The sequence below is a fragment of the Ovis aries genome, chromosome 25 (genome assembly GCF_016772045.2).
Source record: "Ovis aries strain OAR_USU_Benz2616 breed Rambouillet chromosome 25, ARS-UI_Ramb_v3.0, whole genome shotgun sequence".
In the NCBI taxonomy this organism is placed as follows: domain Eukaryota; kingdom Metazoa; phylum Chordata; class Mammalia; order Artiodactyla; family Bovidae; genus Ovis; species Ovis aries.
The window spans coordinates 26,714,572-26,738,692 of NC_056078.1; the positions used below are offsets into that span (position 1 = coordinate 26,714,572).

General features: G+C 51.7%; 1 protein-coding gene across 2 annotated transcripts in view; it reads left to right on the forward strand.

Annotated features, from left to right (window-relative positions):
- The window catches only part of SLC29A3 (solute carrier family 29 member 3), a 47,631-nt gene extending 25,775 nt beyond the window's left edge, over positions 1–21,856 (forward strand). For both annotated transcript variants that reach the window (XM_042241187.2, XM_027962170.2), the window contains exons 3-6: positions 1,702–1,784; positions 9,429–9,655; positions 13,912–14,074; positions 18,399–21,856. In XM_042241187.2, coding sequence (XP_042097121.1) covers positions 1,702–1,784; positions 9,429–9,655; positions 13,912–14,074; positions 18,399–19,050 — 1,125 coding nt within the window. In that variant the 3' untranslated portion in view covers positions 19,051–21,856. The remainder of the gene's footprint in view (positions 1–1,701; positions 1,785–9,428; positions 9,656–13,911; positions 14,075–18,398) is intronic.
- Positions 21,857–24,121: the final 2,265 nt, after the last annotated feature.

Here is a 24,121-nt window from a genome sequence, read left to right on the forward strand (position 1 = left end):
CTGACAGCTCTTCCTATGGTGTTTTGAGACATTAAAAAACCTCCCACTCTATCTTATGCTCTCCATGGGACACCCTGTTCTTAACAGGGAAGAAGCTGTCTTAAGTTCTGTAGAGATCCCTGTTACTGGGGCTGTTTGTGCATTGGCAAGATTTTTGCACACATTGTTCTTTGCACTTGGCACATTTGTATTCAAAATATTTCCCCAGTGAAGTTCAATGTTGTAAGCTTTCCAGAGTACTCACAACATTTTTATATTTTCGGGTAAAAAAGAACATCATTTGTATAAAGCCCTTGTACTTGCACACAGTAGGCTTCATTCATGTAAGCTGTTTTCATGGCTTAGAACTGTCAGCTCAAAAAGTGCACAGCGTGAGAGTTGCAAGTTAAATTTTATTTGGGGGCAAAATGAGGACTATAGTTCAGGAGACAGCACCTCAGATAGCTCTGAGAAACTGCTCCAGAGAGGCAGGGAGTGGGGAGGTGAGTACATATGTGATTTTGGTAGAGGGAGAGTACATGCAGTCAACATATTTTTTGCAGATTTCTGCTAGTCACGAGGATCAGTCATCACCATGAAGGATTTTAGTGCTTTTCTACGTATGAGGAGATACAAGAATTGGGCTCATAAAACCTGTTCTGCCAGTCCCCTGAGCACAGAGTTCCTCATTTTTTCTCTCCACCCTGAACACCTTTCAAGGGGTGTTGAAAATCAGCAGCTGCAGCAGCACATGATTTAATTCTTATAGAGGTAGATGGCAAGTGCCAATTTATAATTGACAGAACCCATCGTCATTACTGATCTGGGGTTCACTATTTGACATAAAAGCACCAAAGCCAAGATATATCATCCCATTCCAGTGTTTTGATTTTTTGTTCAACGGGTATATTGAAGGATAAGGTATACTCAGTTAAAGCCACCCTAATGAGTGGACAGTCCCCTGAGTTTTGAAAAATGCATACAGTTGCTACTTAGCTTCTTTAGTTGTAAGTTCCAGCACGTCATACTCAGAAATTCTTCATCCTGTCTGTGGTCCCGTGCACTCTTTGTCTACACTACTGTTGAGCTACTTCCAGGAAAATGCCCCTTTTGCTCATCCTGGCAAGTTTAGAAGCCACTTCCCAAAATGACTGTGATCTTGGGGTACAGCTCTATTGAAGGAGCAAATCCACAGTCAGAACAGAGTTTCTCTGCAGGGATCAGGGCCCTGTGTATTGCTAAGAGTACTCACTTGGTTGCAAGAATGTGAGACCGTGCATGAATCATAATTAACCCACTTGGATAACTCCAAAATTTGACAATGAGCAAAGATGTCTGAGAGGACAAAATTTTTTTTTTTTTTTTTTTTGTCAACATACTGCAAGTCCTGTCTCCACTGCCTCATCCATGAGGGGTGGGAATAGGTGGGATGGATGGGAGCATGGTCTGCAGAACATTAGGGCAGGGACAATGTCCTACCCTTCCTTATGTCCCCATCACTTAGCACAGCTCAAGCTGGGGTCTGTCAAGTGACCGAGTGAGTGGTCTTAGGTGAGAGATGGAAGAGACCATCGTGTCTCAGGGTGGACTTAGCCATCACTCGTAGGTGTCAAGATTATAGGGAGAAGCACCCCCAAGAGGATCCCCGACCCTGCTCTCAGGTGGGGCCCCTCCCCTGCACCCCAGGTGACCTCAGCGACCCCCTCTCTTCTCTGCTTGCAGAACTACTTTGAGAGCTACCTGGCCGTCGCCTCCACCGTGCCTTCCGTGCTGTGCCTCACGCTGAACTTCCTGCTTGTCAACAGGTAGGCCACTTTCCTTCCTCTCCCAGGCCCCCGACCTTCTCCTGCAGCTTACCCACTCTCCCTTGGTCTACAGCTGCCTGAACTGTGACCACCAAAGTAGGAGGCAAGCAGTTCAGACTCCTTCACAAAGACTGAGAGTCAGATCGGTTACCTGGGCCCTGCCCCAGAATGCGCAGTCTGGGGGCAGTGGGGTCAGCTGCGTGTCTGCAGCTGCCTGGGCTGCAGGGAGGCCATGGATGGTGGGCGGGACCCAGGGAGCAAGGCTTGTGGAGGCTGGTCTTCCAAGCCTTTCTGAGAGCAGTAGGAAGTTAGGAGCCTGGGGACTTCCCTGGCAGTCCAGTAGTTGGGACTCCACAGTTGCACAGCAGGGGCACAGGTTCCATCCCTGGTCTGGGGAACTGAGATCCTGTATGCCTCATGGAGTGGCCAAAAAAGAAATATCTGAGCTGGAAGTTAGCCTGTCAGCTCACCAGCCCGGCTCTTCTATATGGAATAGGGTCACCTGTGCTCAGTGCGGAGCTGGCAACAGCAGTTCATGAGGCGAGCAGTCACAGGGGGTTATGGGGTGACCTCTGACACTGCATCCGTGAAGGGTGGGATGCACCGTGGAAGAAAGAATGGTTTAGGGGACAGCCCTTCAAACCCACTGTGTGACTGGTGCCGTCCCTTCTCCATTTAGGTTTACAGGGATAACAGCCTGCATTACTTTGCCCCCATTTCCCCTAAGCTATCATTGTCTGATAATGGTGGCTATGTGATGATTCAGAAACCTGGGCATCTCTCGGGCACAGCCTACTGAAACCTTTGGTCCCTAGTGGGAAGCTTGTTTTACCCAACTCTGCTCAGTTTGTAATTGACTGCTTGAATCTCTGCTCGAACAGGATTCTAAAGCAGGTTTGGCCCCAGGGAGTGTGCTGTGATCGATTAGTGATGTCTGTTCTGAGTCCATGAGGAGGGAGGGCAGCGCAAGTGCCTCAGGTGTGCTAAGCCTGAACAGACCAGTCTTTCCAAACATGAGATTATTCCAGTGATCTATTGTTGCATAAAAATGATCCCCAAACAGAGAGGCTAACAGCACTCTCAGTAATCGGTGTCTCTCGCGGTCCTGGGAGCCCATAGGCTCAGCTGGCAGCTCTGGCTAGCCGTCTCTCATGCGGGACAGCTCTTTCTCTGTCCCTCCCCTTGGTCTCTTGTAGGTTGGCCTCAGGTAGTAGGACTTTTCATATTGTAACTGAAGAGCAGCTGCTCCTACAGAGCAAGGCAGAAGCTTCTTGGTTTTGGTACCCTACCCTCTGCAGTGACATACTGTCTGTTCTGCCAAGGCAGTCACCAAGCTCACTCAATTTCAAGGGGACATAGACTCCATTTTTCAACGGAAGGAATCTCAATGAATTTGCGTGGCTCTTAAAACCAAAGTGCAGGCTGGACAAGCGAGAGGGAGGATGGTCTCTGGCAGCCTAGGGGCTGAATGCCAGCTGCCCCCGCCCCACCTGCCTCCTTGCACCTGCCCAGCACACAGGGCTATGATCAGTGTCCCAGCAGGGGGAACACAGCCTCCAGGGACCCTCCCCAGGAGGAGGTGGGGAATGGGCTAGGAGTAGGGCTGAGTGGGAACCCTAAGGGGAGAGCTGGGTTCCTGACAGTGACTCAGAAGAGAAGGCATGAGAAAAGGAAGGTCATGTAAGAGGAAGATGCTGAGGAAGAGGTGACCGAGCCACGGTGGTGGGTAGTCCCTTGGCCTCTCACTGCCCTCTCCCCTTTCCAGGCCCCTCTCGTGATCCTCTGTGCAAAGTGGAAGTCAGGAGATGTGTGCCCAGGCCCACAGGGCCAGGAGGCGGTAGCCTGAGCTGACATCTTACCCAGCACTGCCCTCTCTGAGGTCGTGAGGCCCAGCAGGCAGCAGCTGGCCAGGACCTGGGGTCAGCAGTGGCAGGCCAGGTTCAGCCTCAGGGCCCAGGGCAAATCATCTCTAATCCTCACAGTTAGCAGTCTGAGCACAATCCCTGGCAGCATTCGCTCCTTTAATCCTGCAGTGGCCTAGAGCAGCACTTATTCCCCTGTTTTATTGATGGGAAAACAGGCTGACAGAGGTGACCTGCCCAAGGTCATGCAACCATTAAGAGGTTGAGGCAGGACTGGAACTGGGACCCTTCTCCCCCCACATCTGGACTTGGAACCTCTGGGCCTCCTGTCTCCTAGCTCTCTAGCTTTGCCTGCCCCCTCCCTGCACCCAGAGACACATCTCAGACCCTGTAAGTGAGAGCCCATTTCTGCCCTGGCTTCGAGATGCTGGAGAGAAAGAAGTGGTGCAGAAAGTCTGCATCTATCTGCAGTGGGGACTGTGGGCCGTCCAGGTAGCTGCCCTCCTGAAGATGGCTGGGAGCTGAGCTCCCAGAGCCAGCTCCCAGACCCATCCTCCAGAAGGGTCCGGTCTGCTGCAGGGCCTGCCCTGGCCCTTTCCTGGCTGCAGGAGCGGGTGAGAGCACTGTGGAGAACGCCCCAACCTCTGTCTGTTTCTGGACTGTGGAAAGATGGTTTGGAGCTAAGCTGTTTTTTATTTAATGTGTGAGATTGAAATGTCCCCTTTTCTTCCCTCCTGGAGAACCCTGGCTTTCTCTAACTGGCTCATCCATAATCGCCAAGTGTTTTATTATGTAAAATCTGTAGCATCATAAATACTTATGAGGAGGATTTACATTTTGGAGACTTAAGAAGAAATCAGTCCCCTGGGGTCCTGAGCCCTCACGAGCAAGGGGAGGGGGGGTGGAGCTGGCAGCTTGGGTACAGCTGGTGATCCTCTCCAAGAATGTCACATCAGTGTGGCCAGCCACACAGTCCTGGGACTGGAGCTCTCACCTCAGACAGCCCCTGTCCCAGAGCAGAGCCACCAACCCCAGGCTGCGCTTGTCTAGACTTTCCCTCACGCCCTCCGGTGTCCCCAGCCCCTGGGCCACTGTCCAGGTGGAAGGAGCAGAGAGTCAGGCAGCATGCCCGTTAGTGGATGTGGGGTGGGCTTGCATGGGGCACATTTCATGAAGCTTTACTAGCATCGAAAACAGCCCTGGGCAAGATCCCTGAGGGCTTGGAGCCCCTGCAGGGATGCGCCTGCTGAGAATGGGTCCTGCAGCTGATAATTAGGAGGAGGAGACCTGTGCGGGTGAGGGGCAGGATGCATATGGGAGAGTTGGGAGAGTTGGGAGAGTTGGGAGCTTTTGTTCTGCATTTAGTGTTTACCTCCTCACCTCCCGCTCTGCACAGCCCCTGCCCTGGGGGTGCCTGGCTAAAAAGTCCCCCAGCTCTCTCCAAAGCCACTGTCCTGTTCAAGCAATGATCTACCTTGTTGTGAAGACACAGGAAAGTTTCCGAGATGCCCGCAGTGTTCCTGGGGTGGACTTTTTCTGTGTTGATTCCACGAGGAGGTGGTGAGAGGCTGAGGCCATTCCCAAGGCTGGCTGAGGTTGCTGCTGCTGTTTCCAGCTGTCTCCCTGCCACACTGAGGGGGTCAAGAAGCAGGGACTGAAAGAGAGCTTGAGGCCCAGTGTGCACTGCTAGGCTCCTTGCTGGTCAATCTGCGGGTCCAGGAGGTGTTTACAAGTGCCCAGGTCCTGTGCCAGCCCCATGGGTGAGAACAAGGTCCTGTCCCTGTGGGGCTTCCCACTTCTGCTGTGCCTGCTTCTTGCCCCAAGGAACTGCTAAACTTTTGGGCTTTTGTCCTCAGTCTCTCTCTCCACTTGAATTTTTTCAGATTTAGAAGCATAAACTGGAAGAGACACGCATGTTATCTTGTCCCACCTCTTCTTTTTCAGGATGAGGAGACTGAGGCCCCGCGAGGTTAAACGTTTGCCTGAGGTCACACTGTGAACTGGTGGTAGAGTTTCAGGGCTCCCGTCTCTGGACTCAGGCTCTGTGCCCCTGTGGCTCTTATCTTTGAGTGTGCAGGGAAGCTCCCGCTGCTGGGATAAGGTGGGGGACATTGTGTGACAGGGGCTGCATCAGGAGTAAGGCCTGACTCCCAGTCTTCAGGGTATCTGGTGTGCATTTAAAATGGACGTTCTGGGTCCCCTGGAGTACAGGTGCTCACCCGATCGCCCACCAACTCCCGCCCAGGTCGAGGGCCCTGCAGACGCTAGGAAGATGTGTCTTAATGTGGAGTTTCTCAGAAACAGACCTTAGAACAAGGATTCAGGTGCAGGTAGTTCATTTGGGAGACTGTGGTAGGAGAAAGGGGGGACCAGGAAGGCATGGCAGCCAATAAAGGATGCCTTGTCAAGCCAGCTCCCATGGTGGGTGACCGGTGGGTGACCGAGCTCGACCTGCCCCGGAACGCTGACAGCCAGTGTGGAGCACACACTCGAGGTGGGAGGGAGCGGGGGCAGGGGATTTATCCTCCCACTTTCCCATCATTGGTTGAAGGCAGCTCCTGGGAGGTGTTAAAAACCTAGACAGCATATTAAAAAGCAGAGACATTACTTTGCCTACAAAGGTCCGTCTAGTCAAAGCTGTGGTTTTTCCACTAGTCATGTATGGATGTGAGAGATAGACCATAAAGAAAGCTGAGCGCCAAAGAATTGATGCTTTTGAACTGTGGTGTTGGAGAAGACTCTTGAGGGCCCCTTGGTCAGCAAGGAGATCCAACCAGTCCATTCTAAAGGAAATCAGTCCTGACTATTCACTGGAAGGACTGATGCTAAAGCTGAAACTCTAGTACTTTGGCCACCTGATGTGAAGAAGTGACTCACTGGAAAAGGCCCTGATGATGGGAAAGATTGAAGGCAGGAGGAGAAGGGGACGACAGAGGGTGAGATGATTGGATGGCATTACCGACTAGATGGACATGAGTTTGAGCAAGCTCAGAGAGTTGGTGATGGACAGGGAAGCCTGGCACGCTGCAGTCCATGGGGTCGCAAAGAGTCAGACACAACTGAACTGAACTAAACTGAACTGAGTTACCTGTCACTTGCAGCCTGCCTCCTGGTGAGAGGAGAGGGCAGATGGGCAGGGCACCCACAGGACAGAGGTAGAGTTCCAACCATGTTGCTCCGCAGCCACATGTGCCTCTTTGTGGGTTTGGCACTCATTTTTTTTTAAAGATTTATTTATTTATGGCTATGCTGGGTCTCCGTTGCTGCCCAGGCTTTTCTCTAGGTGCAGTGAGCAGGGGCTACTGTCACTGTGGTGCCCCGGCTTCTCACTGTGGTGGCTTCTCTTGCTGCAGAGCAGGGGCTCAATAGTTGTGATGTAGGGGCTTAGTTGCTCTGTGGCATGTGTATCTTCCCAAACCAGGGATTGAACCCATGTCTTCCGTGCTGGCAGGCAGACCCTTCATCCCTGAGCCACCAGGGAACCCCAGTTGGTACTCTTGGTGACAAACGGAAGAGACACAAAAAGGATCTTCTCATTCTTTCCCTGGAAAATTAATGTCAGGCCTGCCTCCATTGCTGGATCTAGGAGAGTACCAACGTCCTCATCCACCAAGCTTGGGCTCTGTGTGCGTCTGCGTGGCTTCATCTCAAATGTGGCCTCTCTCCAGGCAGCTGGCCAGATAGTGACCAGCAGCCCCCAACACAGTCTTGGCAGACAGTCAGCTGCTCTCCACCTCTGAGTCCCAGGGTTCACTGACTGGCCCTGCGGGTCACATGCTGACACCTAACCCAATCCAGTGGCTGGAAGTACGGAGCACTGATCACCCCAGACTGGCCTGTGTGCACTCATTTGTAGATAGGTTGGTGCAGACGCCATGAGCAGCCACCTCTGCAGGACAGCTTGGCATGGAAGGAGTGCTTCTGGTGGGAGGGACGCCGGCAGACAAAGCCTGCACGTCCACTCTCTGCTCCACCCTGAGGATCGTCTTGGCACTTATCCATGGGACAAGGCCCTCCACGGAGGGGTCCTGTATCTGCTCAGCGCTCTGTGCTCCCAGTGTCACCTACGGCCAGAGGTCACTTCAATTCCCTGAATGTGCCACACTCTGTCTCGCAGAATACGTGCACTCCCATCCAGACATACCTCACACTCAAGCTTAGGGGTCAGCTCCAGAAAGCCTAGGAGAAGCCCAGGGTGGGTCTTGTGCCCCTCAGAAGTGCCCAGGAAGCTCCATGGCCCTGCCGATGGAACGCTTTGTGCTGGAACAAAACGCCCATCCCTCATCTGCCCTGTGTCCCGGGCATCCAGCCCAGGGTTGGACACACTGGTTCACCTGTGTGTTTGTGGAATGAACACACCAGAGCAGATGCGTCTCAGCAGAGAGCCAGGGGCTGGGTCTCAGCAGACCTGAGTCTCATCCCAGCTCCTCACATCACAACCTTGAACTCTCCTTTCACTTCCGCGGGCTTCCTTCTGCCCCTGATCCAGCGGAGGTGGCACTGGGTCTCCAGTCAGCTGAGGATTGAAAGGAAGCTCAGATTATCCTTGGGGCCACAAAAGCAGTTTGAAAAAAATCCTTTCTTGCTTTTTATGCTCATCATTTCACACCTATTTACATATGTACAGATCTTTCCTACCTTTCGTGTCTTTCTTATTTTTATCCAAAAGAAATTTGTGTATAACTAATCTGCCTTTTCACTCAGCCCCCTTCCAACTGGTTAGGGGGAAAATTAACTAAACATCCAATCTGGTTTAAAGCTTAGTGTAATCTGATGATTTAAACAGCCTCTTCAGATGATGTTCTCTCCCTGGAATAAAAATGCAGTTTCTCAGAGATTCCAGCTTCCCTGCTTCTCCCTGCAGGGTGGTGTCTGGGCAGGTTGGGGGCTGGGAGGAGTGTACAGCTTAGATGCAGAAATAGTTAGAGGAAGCTGGCTCTGGCTTGGCCTCAGCTGCTTCCCACGACAGCTGAGACCATCACAGGAGCCTCCTCCTGTCCTCACCACCTGTTCTGGAGCACCATAGTTCCTTCATGTCAAGGGAGGCAGTAAAGTGGCATTCTGAAAGCACCGATGGGAGCAGACCTCCTGGGCTCACAGCTGAGTGACCGTGAGCAAGTTGCTTAGCCTCTCTGACCTCAGTTTCCTTATCTGTGTCTGTGGAATAGGTAAGAATACCTATTTTGAGGAACTGGTGTAAGAATTCAACACATTAGCATTTAGAAAACTCTTAGAAGAGTACCTGGCACGAAGGAAGCGCTGTCTGCTGTGGTGATGATGACAGCGATGATTTTCTTCCCTTCTCCCTCCTCCCTCTGCCACTGCTAAGTTTGGGGGAAGGAAGCCAGATGGTTCTGTTTAAATACTAGACAAAGCCACTGGGAGGAGTAGGGGTCTTGCCTCAAGAGCTCTCATCTCCTGTCCTTGAGCATCACAGCAAGATGAAAAGAAGCAGCATCCAAGAGCATGTGCCCCGAGCTGACCCTGCCTCCTTTCTCTATGTACTCCTCTCCGGAGACCCTCACCGTGCCTTCAGGTAGATTGATCTTCTTTCTGTTCTACGGATGCAGAGGCTGAATCCAGTGTGATAGAGTCACTTATCCAAGGCCACACAGCCTGTGAGCCAGGAAGGCAGGATTCAGACCCAGGCCTCCTGAGTGCAGAGTGCATGGTCTCAGCCACTAAGAACATCTGCTTCCTTAAGAATGGCCACGAACCCCCACCCGGCTTGGGAGGCCTGGGGGCGGGGTGCCTCTAACCACTTCTGGCATCCTTGCCTCAGGGTTCCGGTTCGTGTCCGCGTGCTGGCCTCGCTGACGATCATGCTGGCCATCTTCATGGTGATGACCGTGCTGGTGAAGGTGGACACCTCCTCCTGGACCCACAGCTTCTTCACCATCACCATCGTCTGCATGGTGATCCTCAGCGGCACCTCCACCATCTTCAATAGCAGCGTCTTCGGCATGACTGGCTCCTTCCCCATGAGGAATTCCCAGGCTCTGATATCAGGTGAGAACTAGGGCCCAGACAGCTGACCAGGTTGGTCTACCTGGGGATCATTTGAAGGACCCAGAGGTGAGCATGTGGTAGTCCCTCCAGAAAAACAAACGAGTGTTAGGTGTGTTTCCATGATCTGTTATTACAGAACAAAGCACCCCCAGGCTCAGTGACTTAGAACAATAAGAATCACTTCTTTGGCAGGGGGCAGCCATATGGCATCAGCCAGGATAGCTTGCCTGGGGCTGGAGGATCCATTCTCAAGGTGGCACACACACCTGGCCGGCATGTTGATGCTGGCTGTTAGCTGGAAGCTCAGGTGGGGTTGGGGCTGGGGCCAGGGTTCCTCTCCACATGCACCTGCCCGCGGCCACTTGAGCTTCCCCAGGGCGTGGCATCTGGGTTGTGAGTGCAAGCATCCCAAGAGACCCAGGCAGGAGCACTATGTCCTTTTATGACTTAGCCATAAAGGCATGTCGGGGCACTTCCACTATAACCATGAGCCTACCTGGATTCAAGGGGAAAAAGCACAGACCCACACACCTCAGTGGATGAGTGTGAAAGTTATACTGTAGAAGGGCAGTTGTGAGGGGAGACATAGCTTCTGCTACTTTTGGAAAATAGAGTCTGCCTGCCCAGTGGGTTTCCTGAACAGCGTTCCTTTCTTTCCTTCCCCCCTCTCCCCCTTTCCCTTTGTCCCCTTTCCTTCTGGTTTCTTTTCCTTCCCCTTATCCTTTCCCCATTTTTCTCTCCTTTCCTCCCTTCTATTTGTCTTTTCTTCCTCTCTAATTTTGTAGAAGACTTACTGTGCACCAAGGATTCAAGGATGAACGAGACTCAGCCTCCCGGGAGCTGATAGCCTAGTAATAAACTCCGCTGTTTCCCTGAACTTTGGCATTTTCTGGGGGGTGCTAATGTGATTTGGGCCAACTCCTTTAACTGAATATTGATGCTCACCTGAGCCTGTTGCCTAGAGCTTAGCAGTTCTGTTCTGTCACCCAAATGTCTTGACAAGATAAAAAGGAGCTGGGTCAGAATCAGTGCTTTCCCAGGAGACCACCATCCCTTAAAGCAAGGCTAGGGGCTCAGCTGCTCTGTTCAGTGTCCCTGCATGTCTGTCTTGTGTGAAGGAGTGCTGTAAACATTTGAGAAGAATTTTGCAAGGCCTCTTCTCTGTGCCCATTAATTGATGATGCTGAGCAGTATGTGATGACAAACACCTCGACAAGTGTATAACTCCACCCCATCCCCACACCAGGGCCAGACATCACTGATTGATCTGTATCTTTTCTCCTAAACTTCTAAATCCTTCTCAACATAGCACTGGAGACACTTACTGTCGACAGATCAGAGATCAAACGTGAGCTCAGATGTGTTTGCCATTTTTGATATAAGATTGGGCTTCTGGCTATATCCTCAGATATGCTCTCAGGCCTAAAATAAAATAAAAGTGGACCCATTTGCTAAGTTTCCTGAGTACAATCAATATACCCCTTGTAGTGCTTCAAGTAGGGCCTGCCTAGGCTGAGGGAAGTGATCATTGAACTTTGGATTTAATCCTTTATGTCACCCTGGTTTCTTGTCCCCTCATCTCCCTCCATCCTGCTAGCGGATGTATTTTTCTATATAACAGTCTTGCTGGCTATCTCTCCAGGAACCAGTGACCAAACACACCAATATGCTGGCAAGAGGCCTTTCAGGTTCATCTGACCACCTGCAGATCTTCCAGAGGAGACTGTCCTGTGCATTTTGAAGGAAGTCCATTTTTGAAAAAGTGCAGTAATCTGGTACTCACACTTGATGTTCATTACCCTGGGCCCTGAGCCTTGTCATCACTGTGTGCAGCCCCCAGTGCACACCCTTCACCTGGGAGGATTTGGGGTGTCCAAATCTCCTAGAAGCCCCAGCACCCCTCTCCAGCCCCCGTTGTCTTCCGTCCAGAGGAGTCCATCTGTGAATTTCTGTGTGTTGGCATCTGAGGAACAATTCATTTGTTTTGTACTGGTGTTTTTTTAAGCTCCTCATTTGCATGTATTTCCATAACTGATGAGATAAAAGTGGGGAGTCAAGAAGGATGAGCTCCCAGAGGCCTGGTTTGTTGTTGATGATAATATTGTAAATTCTCTACAAGTTGGGAAGAGAGAGAGGAAAATCAATAGGCAGTGATGTTAAAATCTCTTCCTCGGGGCAGCCAGGGAATGTCTTACCAAGTTTAACTCCGGTTCTTACAAAACACCCAGGTGGGGATTACAGCTTCTCAGAAGTTGGCACCCTCTTGGCAAAAGGTTTACCCTGTTGTTGCTGCTTTGATGTAGGAAGGACAGAAATAGCCAAACACCTATTTGGGGATCAGAGAGGATTTATATGGCATTTCTCAGCATGAGACACTGTCCTGCTTTACATGTAATGATCCTTTTAATCTTGGTAACTTTCCTCAGGGGTGAGTTTTAACATTCCCATTTTACAGATGAGAAAATGGAGGCATAGAGAGATTAAGTGATTTGCTGAAGGTCACACAGCTAGAAGTGGTAGAGCCAAGATTGGACTGAGATGTTCTTAGAGTCTGTGCTCTTAATCACTATGCTGACTTTCATTTCTTTGCCCTTCCCTCAAGTTCCAACCTCCGGCCCCACCCAGGCTAGCAGAGATCATAGAGAAGGTTGGGGAGGAAGGGGTCATGGGGTCTTCCCTGCAGAGCCACAGAGGTCCTGGGCTGTGGTGTGGGTGAGGTAGTGGGTGGTCATCATGGTGGATGAGGGCCTGACCATCACTCTCCCACCACTGCCCCACACAGCAATGGGCAGACAGGTAGTATCTGGTCAGACCTGCCAAGTAATGACAAAGCAGCTGGTGCTCACTTGGACCAGTTGGCTGTTTGTAGTCAGTGGCCTTCTTGCCTCCTTGAGAATCAGTGTCGTGATCCTCTAAGGCCAGCAAATCCATCCACGCAGCCAGGAAATCCTGTATTCACAGGCCTTTACTGTGTTAACCCTATTGGACATGCCCATTTGTTCAGTGTTTTTTCCCATTCTCTGATTCCATCCCACTATAGTCTCAAGGGAAGAATAGGATAAGTATGAGCCCCATCTTCCTGGCAAATAAACAGGCCGAGAGGAGTAATGATCTGCTCACATGTGACCATGTATAAGCTCTAACTCGTGGCCGCCCACGGCTGTGACGGCTCAGCAGAGAAACAAAGTGCTTGCCCTGCCTCCCAGAAGTGACTGTGTGATCATGGCAAAGAAGGGGACTGGCATTTGCAGAAAGCCTGCTTTGTGCTGGGCCCTTTCTAAACATCATCTCATTCAGCTCTTAAAGCAGCTCTGCAAGGCCGGTGTCATTGTTCTCACTTTACAGATGAGCAGACTCTGGTCCCAAGAAGCCATGTGAGCCCCCAGCTCACAGCGAGTAAGTGGAGTCAAGTGTCAGATGTACACCTGTTTGACTCCTGGACCCGTGGGTCCCTGGGCTAGGATGTGACACAGCACAGAAGGGAGTGGTGCCACGTGGTCACCCGGGCCTCCTGCCAAAGCCCTTGGCGGCACAGCGCCTTCCAGGTGGCGGGGCAGTCGCACACATACGAGTGTGTGAAGCCTCGCCTGTGACTGCATGGGGGTGTGTGACTGTGAGTGTGTGTGCGTCTGAGACAGCTTGTGATAGAGTATGTTTGTGAGTGTATGTGCGTGTGTGACAGTGTATATGTGGGTGCGTGTGCATGTGTGTTCATACGTGTATGGTACACAGCTAGGGTGAGCTCTGTGGGCTCCTGGCTGGTTTTCCAACCCTTAAGGCCTCCCAGTCAGCCAGCCTCACTCGAGGCAGCGGGGAACCTGTGCTCGGACAGGCCAGAGCTTTTCCCCCAGGGTGATTCGTGGGTGGGCCCAGGGCAGGAGCGGAGCTCTCTGACATGTCCCACCCCTGAATCTGAAGTTTCTGACCCCATCAGAAGGGCAGTAAAGAGAGAAGGAGGGTCGAGGGTCGGAGCTGAAACCGGGAAGTGGGTGAGACCTTGGAGGCCATTTGCCTCCTCAGGCAGCAGCCTCTTCACGCCCACTGGAGAGGAGCTGGGCTAGGGACACCTCCGTGGAGTCAGAAAGCTCGCGGCCACAGGGCCCTCCTCGTCTGCCAAGGCCTCAGGGTACTGTGAGAACTGAAGCATCTCTCTCACCAGGGAGAACGTTAAGCCGGAGCAGAGAGCGGGCAGGCCTGAGAGGCAGGGCGGATGCTCCCGCCCTGACCATCCCCGTGATGTCCCACGCTCTCCGCAGGAGGAGCCATGGGGGGCACCCTCAGCGCCGTGGCCTCGCTGGTGGACCTCGCGGTGGCCAGTGACGTGACAGACAGCACCCTGGCCTTCTTCCTGACGGCGGACATCTTCCTGGCGCTCTGCATCGGGCTCTACCTGCTGCTGCCGCGGCTGGACTATGCCAGGTGAGGCCCACACGTGCTCTCTGGCAGCGAGTCGGCTTCTTCCAGATTCGTTTCCTTGTAGGCCCTTGCAGAGTATTGGAGAGAGTTCCCTGCACTACAGTAGGTCTTTATTAGTCATGTTTTACATACAGTAGCGTGTTCTGGTCACTCTCACAGTTTCTCCCTCCCCTCACTGTACCCCTCAGTAACTCAGTTTCTACATACGCAACTCTATTGCAGTTGTGTAGGTAAGTCCACTGGTAGCCTTTTCTTAGATTCCACATACTAAGCGGTAGCATATGATCCTGTGTGGTGTCCTTCGACCTTTATCCTGTCTGCCTGCACTCTTCTCTCCTCTAGGTAGAGCTCATGTTTGTTTCCTGGTTTACTGCACATCTCCCCATTGAAGTGTGATCCCTCTGAGGGCAAAAATCCTGTGGGTTTTGTTCATTGCTGTATCCCATGCCTCAGGCTGAGCCAGGCTCACAGAAGTTGCTCAGTAAATTGGCTGGGCCCTTGGATGTAAGAAGCTGGCTTTGCATCACAACCCCAAGCAGCTGGAGTCTGCATGCTTTCTGTTAGAGGGCAGGCAGTGAACGTGGGACCTGAGGAAGGCTGATGACCAACAGTAACTCCTTGGGCTGAGCCCTTCCGCTCCTCTCTGCAATCAGCCCAGCCTGCTGGGGCCTCTCATTTAAAGCTCATATATCTACTCCTCCTTGGGGCAGGGCTGTGACTTACTGCAGTTATTCCCATTCTCACATGAGAAAACCAGGCTCAAAGAGGTTAAATTACTTGCCTGAGTCCTGCAGCCCTTTGGCAGCAGAATCAGGATTTGAGCCCAACTCCAAAACGGTGATTTCAGTCCCTGTCTCTTGAGGCCCCTCTCTCCTCTGCAGGACCACTTTTCTTGCCTTAGTCTCTCTTTTGCTTTCTCTCTCCTTCCTCCTTTTTCTTTCTTCCTTTATACTTTTCTTTAGAAAAAACAACCCATGGCTTTTTCTTGCTTTTTATTCTTTTCAGTGCATTTTCACATCCATTGTCATATTTGATACAGGAATGGCAGGAGTTATTTTCCCCACTTCACAGGTGATGAGATGGAGACAGAGAAGGCCAGGCGATTGGCCTGTGGTCCCATGGCACACAAGCCAGCAGAGCTGGGGAGCACACAGGTCCTGGCTCTGCCGGAGCCACAGGAACCTATCTGGTGTCGGGGCGCTGAGCTAAGCAGTTCATTTTTTTCACTCAGGCTCTATGACCACCTAGCACGGTTGCTATCATATTTTCCCATGTTACCAATGAGGAACTGAGGCTTTAGAGAATTAACCAACATCCCCAGGTTGCTCACCTGGTGAGTTGTAGGCAGGGATTGGAACCCAGAGCTGTTTCTGGGCTGCATTCTTTCCGCTGCTTCATGCTGCATCCCTGGCTCGTGACTGCAAGGTCCTCCCTCCCCACTCATTCCTCCTGTCCCTGTGAGACTCACCTGCCTTCATCAGAACCCCGACTCTGCCAGGGGCAGGTTGCTCCCTCCAGTTAGAGGGTTGTTACGTCAGCTGGCCCAGTGGCCTCAGGATGAAAGGGGATGGAGTGATGACACCATGTGCCACAGGTGACTTCAAATCCATGAGTCTGCCCCTCCCCTCTCTGACCCTTCAGGGTTGTCATAAAAAATTACCCAGTTGTATTCCGTGATGATGTCCCTGTGATTCCTGGGGTCTGGCTGGCTTACTGTCCCCAGCACCCCATATATTAATACTGCCTGCCACCTTGTTGGTGCTGATTATTTGAGTCATGAACAGAAGGCAGGAAGCTCCCCAACTCCTCCTGCTTTTTCCTATGTCCTTTTCAGGGAACCTCGCATGTGCTGTTTCCACTGGGGTGGCCAGCCTTCTTTGTTTGCCTAGGACTGAAGGGGTCCCCAGGACCAGGGACTTTCAGTGCTAAAACCAGGACAGTCTCGGGCAAAACAGGACAGGTGGTCACCCTAGTTTTCAGTGTCACTTAAGCCATCCAAAATGCCTTCCAGCTGAGCACATGAGACAGCATACGCAGGACTCTGCCAGCCCGTGAAGCTTCTATTTCTTTGCAGATTAACACTTCGGTCAAGACTTTTGGGTTTACAGAAACTCATCTGAGGATGGAGCTTTAGAGCAGTGCCCCAGGGCTGCTCAGACTAAATTTTACTTGAAAGGAGCCCTAGGTTGCCACAGGTTGCTGCGCCCAGTGGGGCTGGGCCACACTGCCCCGTCACACCCAGGAGGAACTGAGCCTCACACAGTGCTAGAGTCTGCTGACCACCTCGGGGGCAGTTAGATCTGGAAGAACTTATGGGGAAGAGCTTCAGCCAGAGGAACTTGGTGAGGAGCTTCCTCAGAGTCAGCTAAGGCAAGGACTTGACACTGAGTAGAAGGGGAAGTAAGAAGAGCCCTTTCCCTAAATAGTGATTGGGAAACAAGACAGGGTTCAAGGCCAAAGTGCCCAACTCAACATCACATGGAAAAGTGATTCTGGAGAGGAACTCGCCCACTGACTTGCTTGTTGACAATATGTAGCCCTTAGGGATAGGAGGGCTGGCAGGGATCTCAGAAGCCTATAGCTACAGAACGCTCCATTTTATAGAGGAGGAAACTGAGGCCCCAAGAGGCCTCAGTCCTAGACTTGGCCTAAGGTCACACGGGGAGGCAGAAGTAGGGCTGAAACCAGAACCCAACTATCCCCAACCTTCTGTTGTCCCCAGCCTCACCCAAGTCTTCTGTTTGAGATATGTTAATACATACTGGGGCTTCCCTGGTGACTCAGATGGTAGAGTATGCACCTGCAATTCAGGAGACCTGGGTTCAGTCCCTGGGTTGGGAAGATCCCCTGGAGGAGGGCATGGCAACCCACTCCAGTATTCTTTCCTGGAAAATCCCCATGGACAGAAGAGCCTGGCCAGCTACAGTCCATGGGGTCACAAAGAGTTGGACCCAAATGAGCAACTAAGCACAACACAGCACATGTTAATACAGTCAGCCTGTATCTCCTGGTTTTTAGGCACCCAAGGCCCAGAGAGGTTGAGTGACTCAAGCAATGCAGCAATGCAAAGTGGCAGCAACGCAAAGAGAACTCAGCCTCTTCTACTCTGGTCAGAGTAGAAGAAATTGAAAAAAATGATCATGTTCAGTGTTGAGAATATGGGGGAAAATATACTTTTATAGGCTTATCAGTTCTTTCAACAGTTTTGCTTTGAAGGGTTATTCTCTGCCTAGAGATTTAGCTGGGAACAGCCATACATGTCCTTGCCCCAGGGAACTGTCTTTACTTGAAGGAGACAGATGATAAACCAGTAAACCAACACAATGATTATAAATTATGGTCAGTTTTTTCTAAAGAAACGGGTGCTCTCATGGAGATTGAAGGGTTAGGTTACGTTAGTTTGGATGGGTAGGTGGCACAAAGCGGAGATAAATTGGTTCTACCTATCCGGAGAGCAGGTTATCAATATCTATCAAAATTTTAAAGATTTTAAAGCAATTTTAAAAATTGCTTGTGATCCAGCAATTCTTCTAGAAATCTGCTCTACTGAAATTCTATACAAAGATTTATGTATAGGGATATTCATTGTACTATTATTTCTAGTAGAGAAAACTAGAGCTAACCTAAATGTCCAGCATTAGGGGAATAGTTAAATTGTATATACATGCAGTGAAATACTCAGTGGCAACACAGCATAGAGGCAGAACCATGTGTCCCTGTGTGAAAGGATGGCCACAAGATACTATCCTTAGACAGTAGTGCACATGCATTTATGTGTAATAGTTATGCATCTATTTAGGCAATTATATAATATATTTATATTCTGTCATTTATACTATTGCATAAAGTTTTACAATACGTAAAACTTTAGTCCCACTTTTGCTTAAGAAACTTCACTCTCTATTATTTGGGTTCGTTTCATCAAGCATGTGTGACTTCTATAATTTAAGATTTTAAGCTATTTTATATTTGAACAATAAATACTGCTTCAGCTCCACCTCTCCCCACCCTATAACCAAGCAAAACTGAGCGAGTGAGGCCTAGAGCCCAGCTCGCCGTGCAGTGTCAGTGCTGGCTTCCTTTGTCCCTGCTCATGACGTGACCAGCACTACAGAACAATGGACCGGAGCCCAGCCTTTCAGGCAGCACCAGGGCAGGAAGCCTGGGGACTGTGCAGGCCTCCCTCCAGCCACGCCGCAGCACATGTGCCATCTGAGCTTGGGCTCTACATCGGGGCTTGGGCTCTACATGCTGGACCACCTCGTCCCTGGAAAGCCCAAGTGACCCTTCTTTCTAGGCCCTCTGACCACCAGCTTCTCCCCTGCAGGTACTACATGAAACCTGTCTGGCCAACCGTGTTTTCTGGTGAAGAGCAGCTGCCCCAAGACACCCCCAGCCCCATTTCGGTGGCCCCGGGATCCAGCGACCCCCAGACGCCGCCCCTTGGCCCCATCCTGAAGAAGACCACTGGCCTGGGCTTCTGTATCGTCTATCTCTTCTTTATCACCAGCCTCATCTTCCCCGCCATCTGCACGAACATTGAATCCCTCAGCAGGGGCTCGGGCTCGCCATGGAGCACCAAGTTCTTCGTCCCCCTCACCACCTTCCTCCTGTACAACTTTGCCGACCTGTGTGGCCGGCAGATCACGGCCTGGATCCAGGTGCCCGGGCCCAGAAGCAAGGCGCTCCCCGGGCTCGCGCTCCTCCGGACAGGCCTCGTCCCCCTCTTCGTGTTCTGCAACTACCAGCCCCGTCGCCACCTGCGCACGGTGCTCTTCCAGTCTGACGTGTACCCGGTGCTTCTCACCTCGCTGCTGGGGCTCAGCAACGGCTACCTCAGCACTCTGGCTCTCATCTACGGGCCCAAGATCGTGCCGCGGGAGCTGGCTGAGGCCACCGGGGTGGTGATGACCTTTTACGTGTGCCTGGGCCTGGTGCTTGGCTCCGCCTGCTCTGCCCTGCTCGTGCACCTCATCTAGGAAGGGCGATGACTGGACTTCAGTGCTGCATGGCGCCCGGGGGCTTCAGCAAGATGGGCAGGAAGCGCCAGAAGGCGCCAGGTGGCGAGCAGGAAGGGCTGGAGTTGGTCTCTGCAGAGCCCAGCACGCACCCAGGCCTGGTTGCTCCCAGGGTTCTGGGACTAGTGCCATTCCCAGGCCAGGCAGACATTCCAGACACTTCAACAGACGTCCTGAGACATTTCAGGACCAAAGACACCTGAATAAGACACAGTTACCAGATACACAGTCAGAAAACTCTTCACCAATGGGCACATTCCACCCGTCATTTTTCCCTCTTGGGAACTGTGTTGCCAGGATTAGGCTCTGAGTTGTTAGTGGGTGAGTGCCAAGACTGTCTCCAGTCACTTTGCCTTCTCCTAGCCTTGCTCCTTCCAGCTGATGGCAAGATTCGAGACTTCTTAGCCCTCCTCCCCAGGGGAAGTCCCCCTGGGATGGCCAGTCCTCAGGCCTAAGACCCGAGCCTTTGCAAACCCCACTTTCCACTAACCAGACTGCAACCCTGGGAAGACACGCCTTCCAGGAGCCCTTCATTCCCCAGACGTGGGCTCCAGAGGGCCTCCCTGTGTACACGGGACCAAGCATGTCAGGCCTGGATTTCAAACAGGGATCCTTCAAGTGGTCTGTGGCCTGGATCAGGACAGGGTTTACGTCCATGTTTACAAAATGTCAAGGCCATTGGTTCAAGGGCCGAATAAATACCTGGGTTTTTAATGAAAGCCTTACTGATGGCTGTTTTAGGGTCTTGGCAGGAAATAGCATACTCAAATTGAGTAATTTAAGAATATTTGAAAAGTGGATATAGGAACCCTAAGGGGTTATATGCATTATATCACAGAAGTAGTAAGGTGGTTCTATTCCAGGCCTGAAGAGAGGCACACATCCAGCCTGCCGTAGCCCACAGGATGTATGTTCCCTCCCTGCCATCCCTCTACAGCCGAGAATCAGGTGGAGAATGGAGAGTGGATGGAGGGGCAGATGTCCAGGGGGAGCCACCAGCCCCTTCGCTTGCATAAGCTGGCTTATTATGAGCATCAGTAGAGCTCTGAAGCCTTGTCAACAGAATTAGATGTTCCTTTGTCCTGGCTTGTTCTTAGTAGTTGTGTGTTTTGAAGCTGTTGTTTCCAAAGGCAATGCTCGTGTTCTGAGGCCCCCACGTGCTCATGATCCCCTGACATGAGTAATAATTTGTACTTTTTCAGGTTCCTTGAAGGCTCCCACAAGGCTGCTCCTTGGGGGAGCAGGCTGACGTGGGAATCAGAGAAAGGGACTAGATCAAGCAGGAGTTCTTTCTCAAGAATCATCCTGGAAACACAGCGCTTACCCCCAAGAAGTGGCAACCCTGAGAGACATAAATCAAGGAGCCCCTGCTCTGAAGAGTGCCAGATCTGAGATGTCCTGCAGACAGCTGATTAAACCGGGAGGCAGCCAGTAGCCCACCCCATGGCAGCAGATCATGTTCCCCCCCCGACTCCGGCTAGTGCACACTCCTTTTCTTTCATCAGAGATCGAAAAGGACGCCCTTGAAGGGTTTTATAAAACCTGACACTTGAAAAAAAAATTTTGTTTAATTTAAAAAATATATTATCCCATCTCCCCTCCCCTTGCAGGAAGCTGAAATCTCCCCCTTGGTTTTTCTCACTGCCTTCAGTGCTGTTGATCATTTGGGGCGTCTGTCTGGCAGGTGGTTCTTCTCAACCTCAGGTATCTTATAAACGGGCAGCATGTGTGTGTGCGGGTAAAAGAGCAGTCTCTGAGCTCGGAGGTGGGGACCACCTGGAGATAACGGAGGAGGAGTGGGGGTCTCTCATGCTCTGTTGAGGAGGGGTAGCTTTCCTCTGGTAGTGAGATGATTTGAGATTAGCATGAAGTAAGAGGGGGAGGAGGGTGGCCAGCCGTGTCGGTGCAGCGCTGTGGGAACTGAGATGATGGACTCTATCAGTGCTGGCGCCAGCACCAGCTCTGCCACTAGAGGAAGGGCCGGCTGCTTGGCTGGTGGGAAGAGTATTCAGGCTTTTGCCCACTCTTCTTTGTTGCTCACTTTAGTGGGCATTTTGCAAAGGATCATTTCTTCTCAGGGAGGGAGGAAGGAAAATAAAAACACATCTCCAAGTAGAGGGGCAGACCGTGGAGTTCAGGCACCCTTGTCCCCAGGTTACTGTAACAGCCGCTCATGGGGCCTGGCCGCTCTGGGTCTCAAGTCTCACGTGACCCCAGCAGGCTTGTGGAACTAGCTCACAGGTTCTGGGTGTGAACAAAATTTGCTAAAGAGAAGGATTTTTCAGTGAAAGAGGTGGAGAGGGATCCCTGAGACGTTGCCTCTGTCTAATAGTTCTCTCATTCAATCCCAAGTGGCAGTTTTTAGTGCCTACCCTTGTGTATTTCCAGACATTGTCATTTTCCTCCTTTCATTCAAAAAAGAAAGCTAGAGGCAGCCAAACGACTGACTGTTTAACTAGTGGGTGACCAGTTCCTGCACCCGTGAGGACACGAGGAGGCTTGCATCAGGGGTGGATTTTATTAACAAAGACCCTCATTCTGCTGTCTTCAGCCCACTACTGCCAAGGAGATTTGGGGCCCTCTAATTAGCTTGGACGTGACATGGGGTGGGATGGAGGGCTCACTGCAGGACCTCAGCTTCTGAGACTGTGGAACGCTTTAACAGAGAACACCAACCAAAAGAGGGAAGGCCAAAAGTCAGTTGAAAGATGTTATTCCACTGGAGGTTAAATTTAAATAAAAGATGTTCATCTTTTTAAAAAACTAACTGTATCGCAGTTGATTTACAATGTTGTGTTAACTGCTGTAGTACAGCAAAGTGGTTCAGGTGTACATATATTTATAATACTCTTTTCCATTATGGTTTATCATAGAATATTCTTTAAATTATTTGCTTGTTTGGTTTTGGCCACGCTGGGTCTCTGTTGCTGTGCAGGGTCTTCTCTAGCTGCGGCGAACAGGGGGCTCCCCTCCAGCTGCAGTGCAAAGCCTCTCACGGCAGTGGCTTCTCCTGCGGTGGGACGTGGGCTCTCGGGCGTGCGGCTTCAGTAGCTGGGCATGTAGGCTCAGTAGCTGCGGCTCCCGGGCTCTGGAGCACAGGCTCGATAGTTGTGGCCCATGAGCTTGGTTTGAAGCTTGAAACGACTGTCGTAGGGTGTTGAATATAGTTCTCTGTACTCCACGGTAGGACTTTGCTGTTTCCCCGTTCTTACAAAAGCTTAGGTCTGCTAATCCCAACTTCCCACCCTGGTCCTCCCCCAGCTGCATCCCCCTCGGCAACCACGAATCTGTTCTCTGCGTCTGCATTTCTGCCTCGTAGATGGGCTCATTCGTGTCACATTTTAGACTCCACATATGAGGAATGCATTTCTCTCTCTCTGACTCACCTCGCTCGGCGTGATTGTCTCTAGTTGCGTTCATGCTGCTATTAGTGGTGTTATGTCGCTCTTTTTATGGCCGAGTCATTCTCTGTCATACGTGTATGCTGTATGCTCTCTACGTGGACGTTTAGGTTCTTTGCGTCTCTCGGCTATTGTGAGCAGTGCTGCTGTGAGCATGGGGTGTGTGTTTCTTTTCGGCTTATAGGTTTGCTTGGATGTATGCCCGGGAGTGGGATGCTGGACCGTATGGTAATTCTATTTTTAGTTTTCTGAGGAGCTTCTACACTGTTTTCCATGGTGGCTGCACCCACTTACAGCTACACCAGCAGTGTGGGCGCATTCTCCTTTCTCCACACCCTCTCCAGCGTTTATTCTTTGTAGACTGTGTAACGATGGCCATCCTGACTGGTGTGAGGCACTGTGGCTCTCATTTTCGTCTGTTGTTGAGCGATGTGGAGCATCTCTTCATGTGCCCATTAAGCCCATGCTCATCTTAATCCCATGTGTGTTCTGAGGGAAAGTGTGTAGTTCCTACTTCACCAGCTTTACTTCCTTGCTGGCAACTTGGTCAGCGCCGGCTATGCCTGGGGCTCAAGCCAGCTGCTGCCCTCCACCTGTCCGCCGGGGTCAGCCCGGTTGCCAGTCCAGCCTTGACCTCAGCAGGATCCACTAGGAATTTCAGCCCACTAGCCGGTAGAGACAGGGACTAGCCATCTGGTCAGAGACCTCTCCTTGAAACTCACAGGAGACCCAGGGTCTTGGTCAGCCTTTGTATCAGCTTCCCAGACGTCTGGCTCATTGCTCCCTGTGCCAAAGCTTTACCTACATTATTCCCCCACCTGGAGATGAAGACAGTGAGGCTCAGAGAGGTTAAGTAACTTACCTAAGATCACTCAGCTACTAAGTGCCCAAGACAAGAAACCCAGTTCTTTGTGAACTCAGAGGTCCTCCCCCAGCCTGCCCTCATGCTCCCGTGTTGAACTCCACTTTCTGCTTGGTTCTGCTGCCCCTGTTTCTCAGTCTTAGGTTACTGAAGTGTTGTTCCGAGTAGCTCTGTTGCCCAGAACCCTGGCCTAGTTGATCTGACTAGTGCAGCTGACCAGAAGCCCTGCTGGACTGATCACCTGTCGGTCCAGACCCACGGCCACATCAGGCGCACCACACCGACCACGCCGTGCTGGGCATGGGGTCTTGGGCTGCTTCCAGGTCTTCTCTGTCCAGCCCATTTCAATCCCCAGCCCCTGCCCTCCTGGTCCCACGCCCCCATCTCCCCCACACCAGCCCCAGCTGCTGAGGTCACCCCAGCATGGTTGCTGCTGGACCCATCCCTGGACCCAGGGTGGCAGGACACAGGGCAGCTGGGGGTCAGGAAGCTTGTGCCCAGCTCCCCCCGGCACTGGCTATGTGAGTCACGAAGCCACCCTGAGTCAGTTTCCTCATCTGTAAAGGGGGTGACAAGTCCAGGAGTTGAGGCTACCTGCTGTGCCAGTGACCCTCCACGCACACCCGGTCATGCCCACTCCCCAGCCCACACAAGCAGGGCTACTCAAAGGGCACAACTCACACCCTCCGCTCCCGCCCAGGATCTGGCCACACAGGAAGAACCAAGGCAGCATCAGCCTCAGAGGACGAACTCAACTTCAGGCTGCTAT